The 17,622-nt window shown below is 46.7% G+C and overlaps 1 protein-coding gene across 1 annotated transcript in view; it reads left to right on the forward strand.

Annotated features, from left to right (window-relative positions):
* The window catches only part of BOD1L1 (biorientation of chromosomes in cell division 1 like 1), a 54,874-nt gene extending 52,125 nt beyond the window's left edge, over positions 1-2,749 (forward strand). Inside the window, exons 17-20 of the mRNA XM_056855116.1 lie at positions 765-849; positions 1,264-1,447; positions 2,066-2,206; positions 2,597-2,749. Of these exons, the coding sequence (XP_056711094.1) occupies positions 765-849; positions 1,264-1,447; positions 2,066-2,206; positions 2,597-2,705 (519 nt within the window). The 3' untranslated portion in view covers positions 2,706-2,749. The remainder of the gene's footprint in view (positions 1-764; positions 850-1,263; positions 1,448-2,065; positions 2,207-2,596) is intronic.
* The last annotated feature ends 14,873 nt before the right edge of the window (positions 2,750-17,622 follow it).

A 17,622-nucleotide genomic window follows, 5' to 3' on the forward strand; every position in this document is an offset into this window, starting at 1 on the left:
CCATTTTAGTAATAGTAGCAGGGGTGTAGCAGTCCAAGTGCCTTCTAGTTTCATGTATTTAATAAATTCATTTATACCCCACCTATCTCCCCAGTGGGGACCCAAAGTGGCTTGCGTCATTCTCCTCGCCTCCACTTTATCCTCACAACAACCTTGTGAGGTAGGTTAGGCTGAGAGGGTGGGACTAGTTCAAGGTGACCCAGCAAGCTTCCATGGCAGAGGGGGAATTTGAGCCTGGATCTTCCAGATCCTAGTCCGACACACTTAACCACTATACCACTCCGGCTCTCACCAGTGTTACTGGAACTTAAAATGAAATTGGACCGAGGGAGTAGAACCTGAATTGTTCTAGAGGCCAGGAGGCCAGTTGTTCCTACTTTCTGACTCTTAGAAAATCTTGCTGACTACAAGGTTTTGTGCCTGTGCTCATGGCTGCTGGGCTTATCACTGATGGATTTGCCTCATCCTTCCCCCCCCCCTTATAATGCCTTCTAAGTAGGCGGTGGGGTCACCGCATCTTGTGGTGACTAATTCTGTAACTGAATTATGTGTTGTGTTAAGACCGGCTTCCTTTTTTTCTCAGCCTGTTGCCAGTTTCACAGGGTGAAGCTGAGTTCAGAACATTATAAGCGAGAGGGGAGACATCCATCTGTCTTGACGCTGTGCTTCGTATTCTGGGCCATCTTTGCAAGTGTTCAGAGCTTTTTGGCTTAGAAAAAAATGACAGTTTCATTCACTTTGTTTCATTTACTTCCAACTGTTAGAAAGCTGAAGAAGGAAAGGTGGAGGTGGTGGTGCGTCGAAGAGGAAGGAAGCCCAAACAACCTCTTCTTCCATCACTGGAAATGGGTACGGCAGGGAACCTCTGCTTCTTTTAACTTTTTTTTTATTATTGTCTAAGGTGTACGTTAGCTGAGAACAAGATTAGTTTTATTATTCTTTCACATTCACGGGGAAAAAACATTGGGCTATGGCTAAAGTAAATATTATGTAAAAATGTGCAAATCGGTATAATTTCATGTCAGGATTGGTACATCCCAGCTGCTTCCCTGGTTTTTTTTTAATGAATTTTGGCTGTGAACTAAAGAAATAAACTGTTGCAAACGTGTTTGGAGAGATTAAGTCAAACCAGTGTGAGTTAAAACGCTAAGGAAACGGAAAATTACTTAGTCCACTCCCAGGGTCCAATTTAGAATTCCCTGTCTAAAATAAGTATGTCCTTGGAGACGGTGGAAATTTGAGAGTGTGTATCAAATGTTGCAGGAACAGAAACACCTGAGCCAGACAGAAAACGTCTGAAGCTCGCACCTGCTGTGGAAGAGGAAACGAGAGACCAAGAGAGTGGCAATAATGGAAGAGAAGACCACAGTGACGACGGTGGTGGCAGCAGCGAGGAGGCACATTCGGGAACCACGACTAGGTCAGCCTCAAGGTTAGAAGCTCAAAGGTAATGGAGGTCCTCCTAGACTCCAGCTGGGATTATTATTGATTTTAAAAGTTTGTATACCACCTTGCCAAGGCTCAAAACAGTTTACAGAAAAGACAGTGAAACCACGTTTTCAGTCATGACAAAAACGTCAATAACCAAACTCAACCAGAAAAGCAAAAACTGGCTCCAGAAGCCACCCTCAAAAAGTGAGACTTGCGGCCTTCCTAAAGAGCCACGAAGGAGGATATCCACCGTTTGGGGGGGGGATGCTTAACCCTTCCATGACCCACTTTTTCCCTGCATGCCAAACACACATAGAGCTTTTCCTTCTGTAAGTTCTAGACATGCGTGTTAATGAATAGACAGCAGCTTAAAATGTTTAGCATCAGGAACAAAAAAACCCGCTTCAGATCCAAGCATATGCAAGCATCAAATTACTTCTGAATAGTAAGTTTCAAGGATCTTTTCTAAAAGCCTCCAGTGTTTTGAAGTTACCATAATTTTTTTTATATACATAATGTACTCTCTGCATATTCACGTATTTGTGCTTTCTGGAATGGTTGCTTAGAAATTACTTGCAGAAAAAGTGTTTTCCAAAATACACTGTAATAAACTTGGAAACTTGCTTTTTTCCAGAAAGCAGCCCAGCAAACCAGCGACACGCGCAGCATCTAAAAACCAAAGCCCAGGTCCAGTTTCTCCTACAAATCACCAAACGTCCACAGGGAAAAAGCCACTCGCCCATGCAAAATCAAACAAGTCTTCTCCTTTGGCTCTGTAAGTATGGCAATGGAAGCCACTCCTGGCTTGGATATGTTGACATCAGTTTTAGTTCCCTTCCCACTCTTCCCTTTCAATAGACCTGAGAGAAATTGTACAGAATCAGCGGCTACTGATCCTCTCCCAGGAGCAGTGGTTTAAGCCAGCTGAGAAACTCTTTGGCACTCTTCTTCCCCCCCAAGGCAATGGAATGCGAAGGCCCCAGGCATATAATTCTCTGCTGGAGTCTCAACTACCCTTCCTAGGGAGGAACATAGGCCTGAAAATCATCGCTGGTTCTTTCTCCTCAGGAAGAACCTTCTCACGCTTTTGTCTGTTTGGATTGCACCAGGTTTCCACCATTGTACTTGCTGCTCAGTTGGTGTGTATTTTTCCCCTGATTTTCAGTTCAAAGTTGCAGCCCACCAAGCGTAAAAGGGAAGGCAGCCCCTCTGTGTCACAGAAGAAGGGTCACCTGAGAACTGAGGAGTCGGCTGTCAAGAAGGCCAAGCGGTAGATCTCATACCAAACGCAAATGGGAGAAGAAAGCAAGAAGATACCATCTCTTTTTCTGTTTAAAAAAAAAATCCAAGAGGTTTTGCATGTGCTTGTTTCCTCAGTATAACATAATCAATGCAGAACCTGTATGTCACATATTTTAAACAGCTTTCTAAACTCTTTGTTTATGCAGAAGAGTCTCTGCTCTGCAGGCGTTTTCTTTGTCTCCCAAGCGGAGATTGTGAACAGTGACTTACTGATGCCGATGCTTCCGATCCACTCATCACCACTGGCCTCTTAATTGACACCTTTTGTACATAAGCCATGTATAAAAAAAAAATTGTATTTTACACTTTATTTATTTAACAGCAAAGACTGGTCTGTGAACTTCGTTACATTATTCTCCACTAGTCATTTTAACCAGATTTTAAAATGTTGTGCCACCATCATTAGCATTGTGTGGGACCTGGGGGGGGCATTTTTCAACAGAATCCAGAGTGCCATCGGTCAGCTGGCAAAGTATGTTCTTGCATGTATTCAAGTCAAGTAGAGTAGAAGAAGGAGGCACCCTCGGTCCCTTTCCTCATCACGCCTGTAGCTTTCTGTAAAGTAGAATTTAAGGCTGCATTTCCATTATCGAGGAAATGTACCCAGTTCACTAAGAAATATATTCTCATGTGTAAATTTTATCCCAGTATCCAAGTAGGTAGAACACACTTGAAGTAGCACTAGATTCCTTCAGCCAGAATGGTCCTGAGGTGGAAAACTACGTCTCTGTCTCATTTTGAAGTTTTAAATTGTTCTTTGCTCAGTATTTCTGCTCCTCAATTGCAACAAGCTGCAGTTAAGATAACCCTCATAGAATTTCAAGGCGGTTCTGAACTGCTGGTAACGCAAAGACCAGAGTCTGACTCAGTTGCCAGACTCTTTTAGTAAACTTAAGTTTTACTCTCACAAGAACAAATCTTCAAGTTCCGTTTCATATAGAGTTTTTTTATTATTATTATTACTGTTATCAAAATTTGTCTCTTGCGAGGATGTGATAAGTTGCCAAATAACCTGAGATTATTTTAAAATGTTCACATTCATATGTTTTATAACTAAAATTGGAATTCTGTGTTTTTCTCATTTTTTGTTTTCTTTAGGGGGTTTTATTGTTGTAATGTGGATTTTTTCTGTCGAATATTCTACTTTGTTTCTTACTGAATTTTTATATATAAATTATAAAACGCTTCCCAAAACGAGAGTTGTGTTGTCTGTTGAGTTGTTAGATGTCTTTTTTATTGTAATGAAGATTTAACTCATGTTCTTTAATATTTAAGGGGGCACGGTGCCATCCATATTGGGTGCTCCCAAGTACTGTTGGTCTCAAGAGGAGAGCCCAGAGGTTCCCATCTCTCCCATTAACTCCAGAATTGGTGCTCAGTCTTGGCTGGATTGTGCTCACAGTGTATAAATAATATTCTGCAGCCCCACTATACACAAACAAAAGAAGATGCCAATTCTTACATTGGAAAGGATGCCTTTGGAATCTATATAGTGTACTGTGGGAGGGTAGTTTATTTATTTATTAGATTTATATCCCATTCTCTAACCTGGCCCAGGCAGCAGTTTGTTTAACCCAAGTTCCCAACCTTTTTTCAGCCTGGGGGCACCTTTGAAACTCTGAGAGGAGTATTGTGCTCCACAGAGAGCCAGCGTGGTGTAGTAGTTAAGGTGTCGGACTAGGGTCTGGGAAACCCAGGTTAAAATTCCCACTCGTGCCATGGAAGCGTGCTGGGTGGCCTTGGGCCAGTCACACACTCGAAGCCCAGACACTGGCTAGTATTTGGATGGATGTCCTTCAAGGAATACCGGAGGCGTGATGCAGAGGCAGGCAATGGCAAGCCACCTCCCAACGTCTCTTGGCTTTAAAACCCTACAGAGTCTCCATAAGTCAGCTGTGACTTGATAGCCAAAAAAAATTGCATATGCCAAAATGACTTCTGCAGGAGATGCAGCCCAACACAATACCTCCCTCCTTGCTTTGCAAAAGAACTGCAGAAGGGATTATTCGTTTTCGTGGCTTCTGTGCAGGCACACATGGGACTGCGCAGGCGCAGGCCAGCCACGGAGAAGATTAGAAAGCTTATGGAAGAGTAGGCTCCCTTGGAGCGCTCCCCTCCCCCTGTCCGTGACCAAGCCCTAATGGCTTTTCCCGCCCAGGGGTCACATGACCAGGGGGTGGGGAGCACTCTTCCCTCACTTCTCATTCTGCCGCCGCGGAGATGACAGCGATTTTGAAGTTTTTTCCTGCGGTTGTCTGAGGTAAAAGATTTTAAATTTTTTCCTCTTACCGCTTTGGATAGACTTTTTTTCAGAAGAGTGATTTTTTCTTTATGGACATGGTGCTTTTTAAAAAATGCCGTTCTTGCGGCATGAAGATGGCCTTGTCTGATGAACACCACGACTGTCTCCTTTGCTTAGGAGAGGGCCATATTGTAGCCTCCTGTAGACCCTGCTCTTTATTCACCAACAAGTGCCGCCGAGATCGCGCCAAAAAACTTAAGGCGGCCTTGTATGAGAAAGCTTTCCGCCCCTATAATGGGAAGTTTTCTGAGGTCCCTTCAACATCAAAGAGACCTAAGGAGACACCTAGGGAGTCTAGGGCTTCGTCGGAACCCCCTGTGAAGAAACACAAGGAAAAGAGAAAACATCTCTCTTCCCCCAAGTCGAAGCGAGCGGGTTCTACGGGGAAGGCCTCGACACACTCGGCGCCGACTGCGTCGACCTCAACTGGCCCACTTTCGACCCCTATCTCGACGTCAAAGGAGATGCGGAGGGAGGCAGCCTCACGATCACCTGCACCGACGGCGGGTTCGTTGCCTAAGCATAGAGCGCCATCCAGGAGAGACTCCGAATCTCCCAGAAACAGATCGAAGTCTCCCCGACATGTGTTGCCTAGTGAGCGGGGCCGTAGCCCTCACAAGCGCCTGCAGAGTGCGGCAGCACCTGCCTTAAGGCGTCCTCGCACCTCTTTGCCACTGGGGTTGGAGGTCGATTTGTCGTCTTCGGAAGAAGACGTCGTGGAGGCACCGGAGATCCTGGCTTCGGACCCAGAGGACCTACCCGATAGTGAGGTCCGCCGCATGGAGCGTCGCCCCCACTTCCAGGACTGGAGTCCGTGGGGTTTCTGCCCTCCGCCATGGTACCCACCGTTCCCTTACGGAGGCCATCCGTATGCATACGGCGACTATTGACGTCATGTCGACATCGACTACTATCGACATCGTGTCGACGCCGACTGCTTTCAGTCCAGAGGGGCATCCGGCCAGTCGGGCTCGAGACCGAGAGCTTCTCCACCGCTGCCTGACATTGATCTTTGGTGCCGCCGAGAGGATCAGACCCAGCCCAGGCCTGATTTGGGAAGGGAAGACCCCATCCTGTCAACGTCGAGAGTGGCCAACTCCAGAGAGACTCGAGCTTCGGCATCGACAGCCAGGCAAGTCCTCGACGACGAGGACATTGGCGATGAAGCAGATCGCGCTTCAGGACAGGGTTCAGAGGACACTTCTCTTGCCTCCCCAGAGGATACAGTGGGGGACCCCACCCCCATATCCCCTACCGAGGACTTAAAGGTTTTTTCGGAGCTCTTGCTCTGTATGGCCAATGCTTTGGGTTTAATGACTATACGGTCTGACCCCAGACCCTCTGACCCCATTATGGGGTGCTTTATAGCCCTGATGCGGGGCCGGCTAAATTGCCTATAGTGCAAGGTATAAAAGAAGTGGCTATGGCTTCGTGGCACAAGCCAGCCTCGGTGATCGCCTCCATTAAAAAGATTGAAAATTTATATAAAATTGATGAAGAAGATTGCCAGTTCATCTTCGTGGCTTCGGTGCAGGCATGCATGGGACTGCGCTTGCGCAGGCCAGCTGCGGAGAACTGACTAGAAAGCTTTTAGGAGCTTCAGAACGCCTGGAGCGCTCCCCCTCCCCTCCGTCCCAGGCCGAGAGCAAGCCGGCTTCCCGCCCAACGGTCATGTGACAGAGGGAGAAGGGGCGCTCCCCCCTCAGTTCTCTCTTTGCCGCCATGGAGAGAGCACTAGCTTTGTTTCAGAGCGTCTTCTGTTACCTCAGAGAAAATTTCTCTTCAGGATTTTATTTCTTTTTTGCCAATATAATCTTATTTAACAACTGTTCCAAATGTAGAAATAGTGTGGCACAAAATAATGACTGTTGTTACGTTTGAGATATTTGTGCTTTTTCTTTTACTTCAGAAAAGTTTTTCTCTTCAGGATTTGATTTCCTTTTTGCCAATATGGTTTGATGTACCAAATGTGCCAAATATGAAAGGATTATAGCACAAAATAACGATTTGATTTCTTTTCTTTTGTCAATGTGGCTTTATTTAACAAATTTGCCAAATGTACAGTAGTATGGTACAAATTAATAATGCTTGTTCTATTTGAGAGACTTGTGTCTTTTCTTCTACCTCAGAAAAAAATTTCTTTCAGCATTTGGTGTCTGTTTTGTCAATATCGCTTTCTTTGACAATTCTGCCAAATGCAGAATGAGTATGCCACAAATTAATCGTGGGCTTTGTTTCAGATACTTGTTTTAATCTTGCTCTTTCTCATTTTTACACGTCATTCAGGCTGTGTTGCTCCAGTTTGAATGTCTGTGAGGAAATCCGGCTTTACTAATGCACTAGGGGCTTAGGTTACCCCCATGACGTGTGTGGAAAGAGGTCTCAAACCCAAAGGCTGTGATAAGGACTGGATATGCTGCAGCACTAGGGGTTCTGTCCCCTATGACATGCATGGATGAGACCTCGAAGTCGACAGGCTCTGAGAAAAGCCACTGTATGGTTGCACTAGGGGCTCTGTATTCCCTCCCCAGTGACGTGCATGGATGAGACCTCGAAGTCGACAGGCTCTGAGAAAAGCCACTGTATGGTTGCACTAGGGGCTCGGTATTCCCTCCCCAGTGACGTGCATGGATGAGACCTCGAAGTCGACAGGCTGCGTGGAAAGCCGTTTTACTGTGGTGCTAGGGGCTCTGGCCCCCATGACGTGCATGAATGATGTCTCGACGTCGACAGGCTCCGTGGAAAGCCTGCTAGTCTACAGCACCAGGGGATCAGTCCCCCTGACATGGAGAGAGGAGGTCTCGAGGTCGAGCAATTCCAAGGAGGTGGGAACGCCTACTCCTCAGGGTGTAAAAACCTTGATGTTGGCTTGCCTCTGACGCACCAACACAACAGCCACCTGGCTCTTGTCGACGTCATACACCGATTCCTCCTCGGTGCCGAGCGGGTTCGAGTTTGCCTCCATGTCAACTGTCTGTTGCTGCCGAGGCGGCATCTGTTCGGAGAAGGGGAGGAGTCTCGGCGTTGCAGCCCCCCGCTTCCCTCGACGTCAGGCATCACCGTCGCTGGTGGGGTAAGCAAGCTTGGGCTGAAACGTCCAGCATGTGGGGAAGGCTTCTCAGCCATGTTCCGTTTCCCCCCCCCCTTATGTTCCCTGAGCCTCTCATTGGGATGCTCCTGCAGGAATGCATATATCCCCATGGGTGTATAGACACTCATCCCCTCTGTGACAAGTGTCTTCCCACCGACCTCGAAGTCAATTTACATGGTCACCTTGGCGTCAAGGAGGGAGGTCTCATGAGATGCTTCATCTCATGTGTAACCCATCTGGATTCCTGCCTGTCTCACCCATGGGGTCATTCAGCTCTATTTAGAATACTTAATCTGGATGGCATAGGCTTCAAGGAGTTGTGTTATGCGAAACCAATATGGTATACATTTGGCTTCTTTTTATAGCCAAGCTTTCCCCTAGAAGGTGGGAAATCTATATAAAGCTAAATCCTCTTACAGTATCCCTCACCTAGTTGATGGTTGCTGGGACACTTCTATCTTAATATGGGTCAGGTTCCCATTTTTATCCGGGGGTTGCTGGGGCTGCCCACTTTGACTCTGGGCAGGAGCACTGAATCTCCCAATAAGAACACTTTTCAGTGTTAGGGCCGTAATTAGCCTAAGCAAATTATGTACACTGATAAGTCTTGTACATATTGCGTTTATCCAGCATCAGGGGAGACTTCCCCAACTCACAGGGTGTTTGACTTCCCAAGGACTTTTCATACAGGGACAAACAGGTGGCATGACTACAGGATAATAAATGCTAACTCCTGGGTAGATTTATGCTAAGTGCTGAATGGTGCTCTTAACCATCCAAGGCACTGGGTTCCCTCCATATTGAGTTCATTGCAGCTGAGATCTCTATATTGCAATGCAAATAAACCCTTTATTTAGGATCACGCAAATTTTAATCTATGTATTTTTATCTTGGATAAAGGAAAATGCTGATAAGGGACCCCGACTGGACCTCAGACTCCTTAATATGGATCCACAGGCGCCCACATTTCAGGATACTTCCCTTTTCAGATGTCCTTCCTCAGTTGCCTGGGAGCCTTTTTGGTTGTAATCCTGTATCTAAGGACAATTATCTTAATTGTATGTTACAATTGTTGCACTTGCTTTCCTGCTGTCAGCAGGTGGTGCTGTTGATCCATAATTGGATTATTGACTATTGGACAATTCATTTTACCAGTCCTGCAGGTTTGCCTGTCTCTAACCTCGTCAGCCCTATGTGTCGTTGGATTTGCTAGTTGAATTTGTGCAATCCCAATTGCTCCCTACTCAAAGAATAACCTTCTTTTCGCTACTTTGAATGTTTTTTCTTCGAGCCCTTAACAACTCAAGGGCCCAGGGTTTTTCTGTCCCTTTAGCTGCACGATTTATGTGCAAGTGTAGATCAGTTCTTAAAAGGAATATTTTTGATCACCATTGTTACTGGTCTATATCCTAGGGTATCTACCTAGAGGCTTCAAAATAAAATAAAATTAAAATTAAAAAAAAACAAAAAAAACCCCGACAACTAATGGGTTTCAGCTTGGTTCTGAGACTGGGGAATACTCCTCTGTGTGTACTGTGGATCATCAGTCTAAGAACATTAGACCTCTGGTTCCTGAATTTACAAAACAAGGGTTTTCAAGAGGACATTAAAAAACATACCTTACCAAAGGCAAACAAACAAATAAATATATATGTTTCCAGTCATCGTCCCCTACTACGGTTGGTTTTATTGCATATCTCTTTGGTTCCTGCTAAGGGCCGTTGGGCTCCTCGAGAATCAACCTTGCACATTAACATTCTAGAAATGAGGGCAATTAGATACAGCCTTCTCTCTTTTTCAGAATTCCTTTCACACAAAGCCGTCCTCATCGCTACGGACAACACTACTGCCAAGTTCTACCTAAACAAATAGGGTGAAACCAATTCACTAGCTTTATGCCAAGAGGCTACCCTCATATGGGAATGGGCAATAGAACATCAAGTTTCCCCCTCAGCCATTCATGTAGCAGGGTGCTCCAATATCACAGTGGACGCCCTAAGCAGGGATACCTACGAAGACCATGAGTGGTCTATCCCCTCTCTTTTCTTCAACCTATTTTCCTAGAGTGGGGCTGGCCAGCGGTAGACCTCTTCGCCTCAGTGGAGAACGTGAGGTGTCGACTATTCTGCTCAAGGGCAGCAACAGAAGTCGGTTCCCTGGGGGACGCCTTTCAGATCCCCTGGACAGAAAGGTTACTGTATGCTTTTCCACCAATCCCCCTGATTCACAGAGTAATAGGAAAGGCGCTTCAAGACAGGGCACACATGAACTTGATAACTCCTTTTTGGCCAAAGAGGCCATGGTTTGCCACCCTCGGGCATGTCACAACGCAAGTACATGGAGCTTCCGCACTCCCCCTACCTGCTACAGAGTACTACATCACAACCCCGCATCACTCCACCTTGTAGCTTGGAGGATCACGGGGTGACCGCGTGGTCGGATAGGGTAGCCCACATTCTCCTTTCCTCCTGCAAGCCTTCCACCAGGAGGGTGTACGCTCTCAAATGGGCAAGGTTTTCTAAATGGGCTGAGACAAAAGGGATACAGCCACAAAGGTGTAAGTTGCCTGTTGTTTTTGACTATCTTTTGTCCTTGAAGGATAATGGCTTATCTAATTCTTCGTTAAAGTGTCACCTGGCAGCTATCTCAGCTTACCACAATGGTGTGGATTCTGCTTCTTTATTTTTCAATCAATTATGTAAAGAATTCCTTAAGGGACTGGACAATGTATTCCCTCAGGTTAAGGTTCCAATTCACCAGTGGAGTCTTTCCCTAGTCCTTTCCCACCTTACTTCAAAGCCCTTTGAGCCTATGGCTTCAGGCGACCTTCAACTAGTGTCCTACAAGATGGCGTTCTTGGTAGCTATCACATCGGCTAGGAGAGTTGGTGATCTCAGGGCCCTGAGAGCAGATCCTCCCTTCACTAAGTTTTTTCCTAATAGGGTAGTCCTTCGGCCAAGTTTGTCTTACCTTCCTAAGGTGGTGTCAAAATTCCACCTTTCGCAGGACATCACATTACCTGTGTTTTTTCCCAACCCAGACTCTCCAGCTGAGAGACAACTCCATTCACTAGATGTACGCAGAGCACTGCTTTTTTACTTACAAAGAACAAAACCCTTTAGATGGGATAATAACCTGTTTATTTGTTTAGTAGCCCAAATAAAGGAAAGGTAGTTTCCACTCAGACGCTTTCTGCCATCAGATTGGCATACCAATCAGCAGGGGTAGAGTGCCCTCTTCGCCTGCACGCACACTCCACTAGGGCCCAAGCGGCATCAGCGGCTTTCAGCTTGATGGGTGACATCATGAAGATCTGCAGAGCTGTGACGTGGTCCATGCCGATGACTTTCATCCAACACTATTCCGTGGACATCGATTCAAGAGCTGACACAGCTGTGGGGAAAGCAGTGTTGAACACGTTATTTCGTTGACCATCACACACCCACCTCCACAGTAAATGAGCTTGCTATTCTCCCATGCTGGACTGCACAGAAGCCACGAAAACGAAAGATCCACCAGATGAACAACAGTTACAGGTAAGTGAAACTCTGTTGTATGATGGTTAGAGTGTTGGATTTGCACCAGGAAGATCCAATTCAAATCCCGACTACCATGAATTAAGAGTGAGCTTAGGCCAATCACTGTCTAGCAGCCTAACCTGCTTCACAGGGTTGTTGTAGGATAAAATGGAGAAACGCTGGGCTGCACAGGCCCCTTGGACGAATGGTGGGGTATGAATCATATTGATCAGTCCTTTTCAAATTTTAGCACACCAGGGATCCCCACTGTGATTCAGACTTTTTCCTGGCACATATTTTTAATTTTTTTTAAGAAGAAGAAGAGTTGGTTTTTATATGCTGACTTTACCTTTTAAGGAGAATCAAACCGGCTTACAATCGCCTTCCCTTCCTCTCCCCACAACAGACACCTTCTGAGGTAGGTGGGGTTGAGAGATCTCTTAATAGAACTGTGACTAGCCCAAGGTCACCCAGCTGGCTTCATGTGGAGGAGTGAGGAAACCAACCTGGTTCACCAGATTAGCCTCCGCCGCTCATGTGGAGGAGTGGAGAATCAAACCCGGTTCTCCAGATTAGAGTCCACCACTCCAAACCACTACTCTTAACCACTACACCATGCTGGCATTTATGTGAAACTTCTGAAAATATAAACAGCTGTGGCTGGTGGGTAGGATTTCCAGCTCCAGGTTGGGAAATACCTGAAGATTTTGAGGGTGGGGTTTGGGGAGGGGAGGGCCTTCAGTAGGGTATAATGCCATAGAGTCTACCTTCTAAAGTGGCCATTTTCTCCAGGGGAACTGATCTCTGTTGTGTGGAGATTGTAATCCCAGGAGATTGCTAGCCACCACCTGGAGGCGGGCAACGCCTACTGGTGGGACTTGCCCATCATCACTATGGGATGGGTGGGGAGGAGCACATGAACCATCAGTATAGGGGGGACAGGTCAGCTCTGTGCAAGTATGTGGCAGGAGATGGGCTAAGAGGCCCCGCTGGGACAGTTCATCAGTCAGTGGCCTAGCATCTGAGGTACTGACTAAACGTGTGTGTATATAATCACATTTTCTGCTGCCTCCCTGTGATTGCTCATAAGAATGCAATTTCCCTATCACCCTTGTTCATTTCATGGCAGCCAGAGGCAATTGCTTCCAGCAAACCGCTTCACCACTATGTGTAAACGTCCCTAAATTCAGACAATCCATTTAAAAGCTTATGAGCCACCTAAAAAAATCTTTAATTGACCAACAGCTGGTTTTAAAGGCATTTTAACTCTATACTTGATCCTTCCCACCCCACTTACCTATCCCAGAGAGGAAACAACTTGCCTTTCAACACTGGAGAAAATTCAAACTGCCTCTCCTGGCCGAGAACCGTCTTTGGGGAGAGGGACGTTTCCCTTCTTTCTTTCAGTCCCAGGTGCCAGGAAGCAATTGAATCTCACAGGGAATGTCACATCAATTAGGCTGAGTTTTACTATGAGTTGTCACACTTGTGATACAATAATTTCACTCTAAACGTCAAAGCTCATTAATGTGAGTGAGAAAGGAAAATAAAGGAAAAGAGGTAATGGGAACAATCACAGGCATAATAGCCGGTCACCGATTCCAAGACTAAAATGAAATCCTTTCTCTTTTCTTTTTTTATGGTTCAATTCCCAAAGAAAGCAGGAATCTGGAAGGTTTTCTGGGGAAACAATAACAGGTTACGCTCTGCTCTTTTAATGTAAACACTCAGAACGGTTCAGTAACAGAACCTTTATTGAAGTTGGTTCTGCCAGATTTCTTTTTTGTTGTTTAAAAAAGGACTAAATAGATAATTTGGGTGACATTTAAACAGACAAACCTTGTTAGCTGGTGATAAGAATTCCTGAGACATCAGCCTCAGACACATATTTATTTTATTTATTTCTTAGATTTCTATCTAAGAAATACATATACATAGACAGCATGGTTTTCAGTCAAGGTTAGGGATGCGTGTCTCCAGGTGGGACTTGGAGGTCTCACAGAATTACAGCTCATCTCCAGACTACAGAGATCAGTTCCTCTGGCAAAAATGGATGCTTGGGAAAGTGGACTCTGTGGCCCCACTGTGGTCCCTGTCCTCCTCAAACTCCATCCCTAAATCTCCAGCAGTTTGCCAACCTAGATCTGGCAACCCTAACCCCCATCCCCCACCAGTGGCAGGGTACCTGGCAACCCTAAAGGTTGAAAGCAGAAGTGCCACTGCTTATATCACCCTGCCAGGAGCTAAATCCCTTTATAAAGCACTGGAATCTTGGATCCATAGTCTGGACTGGTTATTGCAGGTCAATGACCTGATGCTTTTTGTCTGCCACTCCTGCCCAGATGACCCCCTGTTCTCCATCCATTCTCTCTCTCTCTCTCTCAGATGCTGTTTTGTGACTTCACCTCCAGCAACACGTCTCTGAGGGGGCCAATTCTGATTGGGATCACAGCATGAACTTTCTCTCTCTCCCCCCCCCAAGACCATTTTTTTCTGATTTAAGCCCCAGAGAGACACTCTTTGCCTTCTTCTTTTCCTGTCCTGTTGCCTTCTTCTTCTCCACAGCTCCCTGATTTCTTCAGCTCTGCTTCTTCTCTCTGGTCCAAACATTGTGCAGGCTTTCAGGTTCCTTGAAACTCTTTATCATGACCAGTGTTAACATTTTTAAAAAAAATTAAGGAGAAAAAAAGCAGATTTTTCAGATCATGATTTCAGGACCAGGATTTGGCAGTATTTGGTGTTCAATGTTGATGCTTCATTATAAACAACATTGGGGGGCACAGGAGGAGGAGGAGGGAGAAGAAGAAGAAGAAGAAGAAATAATAGTAATAGTAATAGTTGGTTCGTCTTCGGTCTTCTGTGCAGTCCCACATTGGGACTGCGCACGCGCAGGCCAGCCATTGGAAGATTCCTATAGCTTCTATGTACACGATAGGGGGCGCCGACTGCTCCGCGCATGCGCGCGCTTTCCCGCCAAAGCGACGCAACGTCGGAGGTCGGCGCCCCCTATCCCTCAGTTCTTTCTTTGCCGCCTGTAAGGAAGGTTCTTCAAAGCTTCGCTCTTCATAACTACCAGTTGTATCGTGAGTTTTTCATCCCCAAATAACTGTTTACCGCGGCTGCGGTGATGGCGCAAACCGCCCTGTTTAAGAGATGCTCGCAATGCAACTCTAAGATGTCAAAAACTGATGACCATGCCCTTTGTGTCCTATGTCTGGGGGAAGAGCACAAGGTGGGCTCCTGCAAGATTTGTGTACAATTCACGCCAACGGCTCGCTCTAATAGGGCCGCGCGTCTGCAGGCTGCGTTGTATAAGAAAGCCCTCACCTGCTCTGATTTGCCGGCTTCGTCTCTATCGGCCGCGCGAGAGCACACCCCCAGGGCCGAGTCTGTCGGTTCCGTCCGCTCGGTTCCGACCTCGAGTTCGAAGAGAAAGTCATCTCGGTCCCCTGAAACTAAAGAGAAGAGATCAGCTTCGGAACCGGCGCGTAAAAAGACGTCATCGGAACCGACACATAAGAAATCAAAGGCTAAGACCAAGCACTTGGAAAGTCATAGCGTCGAGGGACGCGGTCCCAAGGTTTCTCAGCCCTCGGCTCCGAAGCCCTCGGTTTCGACCGCGGCTGAATCGGTATTGATGGAGGGACTCTCTACACCCCCTCCTCCTCGCCCATCGTAGGGCTCGATTCCGAGTCGGAACTAGACCTCCCTGACCTCTCTATTGGGGACGCCCCTACAGATCGAAGAGACAGATACCTTGGTTCCGACGCAAGTGGCATCTGCTTCGGCTCCGGGGCCTTCGGTTCCGACTCAGCAGCCTCAACCGCCACAACCCTGGTGGCCTCCTCATTGATCACTAACCTGAGGAAGAGAAATCCTTAGCGAAGATAGTAGCTTCGGAAGGGTCCAAACTCGCCAAACACCAGATGAATGCTGGTAGACATACTGCGGATTGCTCGGCGAGGAGTATGGCAGCATCTATTTCCCTTCGGCGTTTCTCCTGGCTGCGCTCCACGAATTTGGCTCCTGAGACAAGGAATAGAATTGAGGACTTACCATTTGATGGTTTAACTCTCTTCTCCACTGCCACTGATGAGACCTTAGAGAATCTCAAGAAGCAAAAACAAACGGCAAGGTACATGGGTGTAACTGCTCCTCCCTCTGTGCCTTACTACAGACAACGCTTCCCTTATAAAGAGAGTTTTCGCCGCAACCGTTTTCAGAGGCAAACTCCCTCGGGTTCTTACGGCCAACAGCAACACCAGCAACAAGGTCGCACCTACCAGGGATACCAGCACGCCAATAGGCGCAGATCTGGCAAGAATCGGGCCTATCAACAACGCTCACAGTCACCACAGAAACAGGGCCCTAAGCCGGCTTTCTGACTGAGGGAGGATGACAAGGCTAATGTAGTTAGGTTTGGGGATAGGTTGGTCCCTTACCTACTTGCCTGGGAAAGTATTACCACTGATACATGGGTCCTCTCCATTATTCAGTACGGTTATCGTTTAGAGTTTAGGTTCCTTCCCACGTTAGGTCCTCCCCCTAGAACATCTGCGTCGGTGCACCCCAGTTTGGTTTCTTCACTCACCGACCTGGTCCGGAAGGGAGCGGTTGACCAGTTCCCCATGGACACTGTTGGACCTGGTTTCTATTCTAGACTTTTTGCAATCCCCAAAAAGGATGGTGGTCTTAGGCCTATTTTAGACCTCCGTCAGTTAAATAAGTTCCTGTTTAAACAGAAGTTCCGCATGCTTACCCTTCTTAATGTGTTAACCCTATTAAAACCTGGTTGGTGTTTCATTGTTATTGATCTCAAGGATGCTTATTTTCATTTATCGATTTATCCTGAGTATAGAAAGTTCCTTCGCTTTGTGGCTGGAGGTAATGTTTACCAATACCGGGTCCTCCCTTTTGGTTTATCCACAGCCCCTAGGGTATTCACCAAATGCATGGCTGTGGTGGTATCTTATCTCCGTACCCAAGGCTGTACCATATTTCCTTATCTGGACGACTGGCTCCTTACTGCCCCCACGGAGGAAGAGCTAGTAAGGAACAGGGACCTAACTCTCAGCCTTTTGGAGAGTTTGGGGTTGATGCTAAATGTACAAAAATCAATCTTATCCCCCTCTTATTCGGTCCAGTTTGTCGGAATGAGATTACATTATCTGCAAGGTAAGGCCTTTTTACCGAACGATCGGCTGATCCAACTTAGGTACTTGGTAGCTGCGGCCCAATCAAAGCGTTTTCGCTCTGCCCATTTCATCCAGACACTCCTGGGCAAGATGGCCTCTACGACAGCGGTGGTACCCTTTGCCAGGTTGAACATGAGACCCATACAGAATTGGTTCGTTCGTGCATTCAACCCCCGAACTGATTCTCAGGCTATGAAATTGTCAATACCCAGGTCTCTGTTAAGATCCCTCACTTGGTGGGATTCACGACATAATTTAAGTCAGGGCATGCCCTTTGGAATTCCTTCACATTCTAAGGTAGTAACGTCTGATGCCTCTAACTTGGGTTGGGGAGCCCACTGTGACGGCTCTTCCGCACAAGGTGTTTGGTCCCCTACTGAAACATCTTTCCATATTAATTTATTGGAACTGAGGGCAATTCGCTATGCTCTTATTTCATTTGCAGATCTGCTTCACAACGAAAGTGTGCTTATACAGACAGACAACACAACTGCGATGCACTACTTGAACAGGCAGGGAGGCACGGTCTCCGTGTCTCTCTGCCGAGAAGCAACCAGAATATGGAAATGGGCTATAGTCAACAAAGTGTCTCTTCGGGCTATTCATATAGCAGGCGTCTGCAACTCTCTGGCCGATACATTGAGCAGGGTATTCGTACCACGCTACGAGTGGTCCCTCAATTGGAAGTACCTGCGCCCAATTTTTCAACAATGGGGTTTTCCTGTGCTAGACTTATTCGCAACGTCGAACAATGCCAAGGCCCCTCTTTTCTGTTCCAGGGCG

Source organism: Euleptes europaea, chromosome 9, assembly GCF_029931775.1.
Source record: "Euleptes europaea isolate rEulEur1 chromosome 9, rEulEur1.hap1, whole genome shotgun sequence".
In the NCBI taxonomy this organism is placed as follows: Eukaryota; Metazoa; Chordata; class Lepidosauria; order Squamata; family Sphaerodactylidae; genus Euleptes; species Euleptes europaea.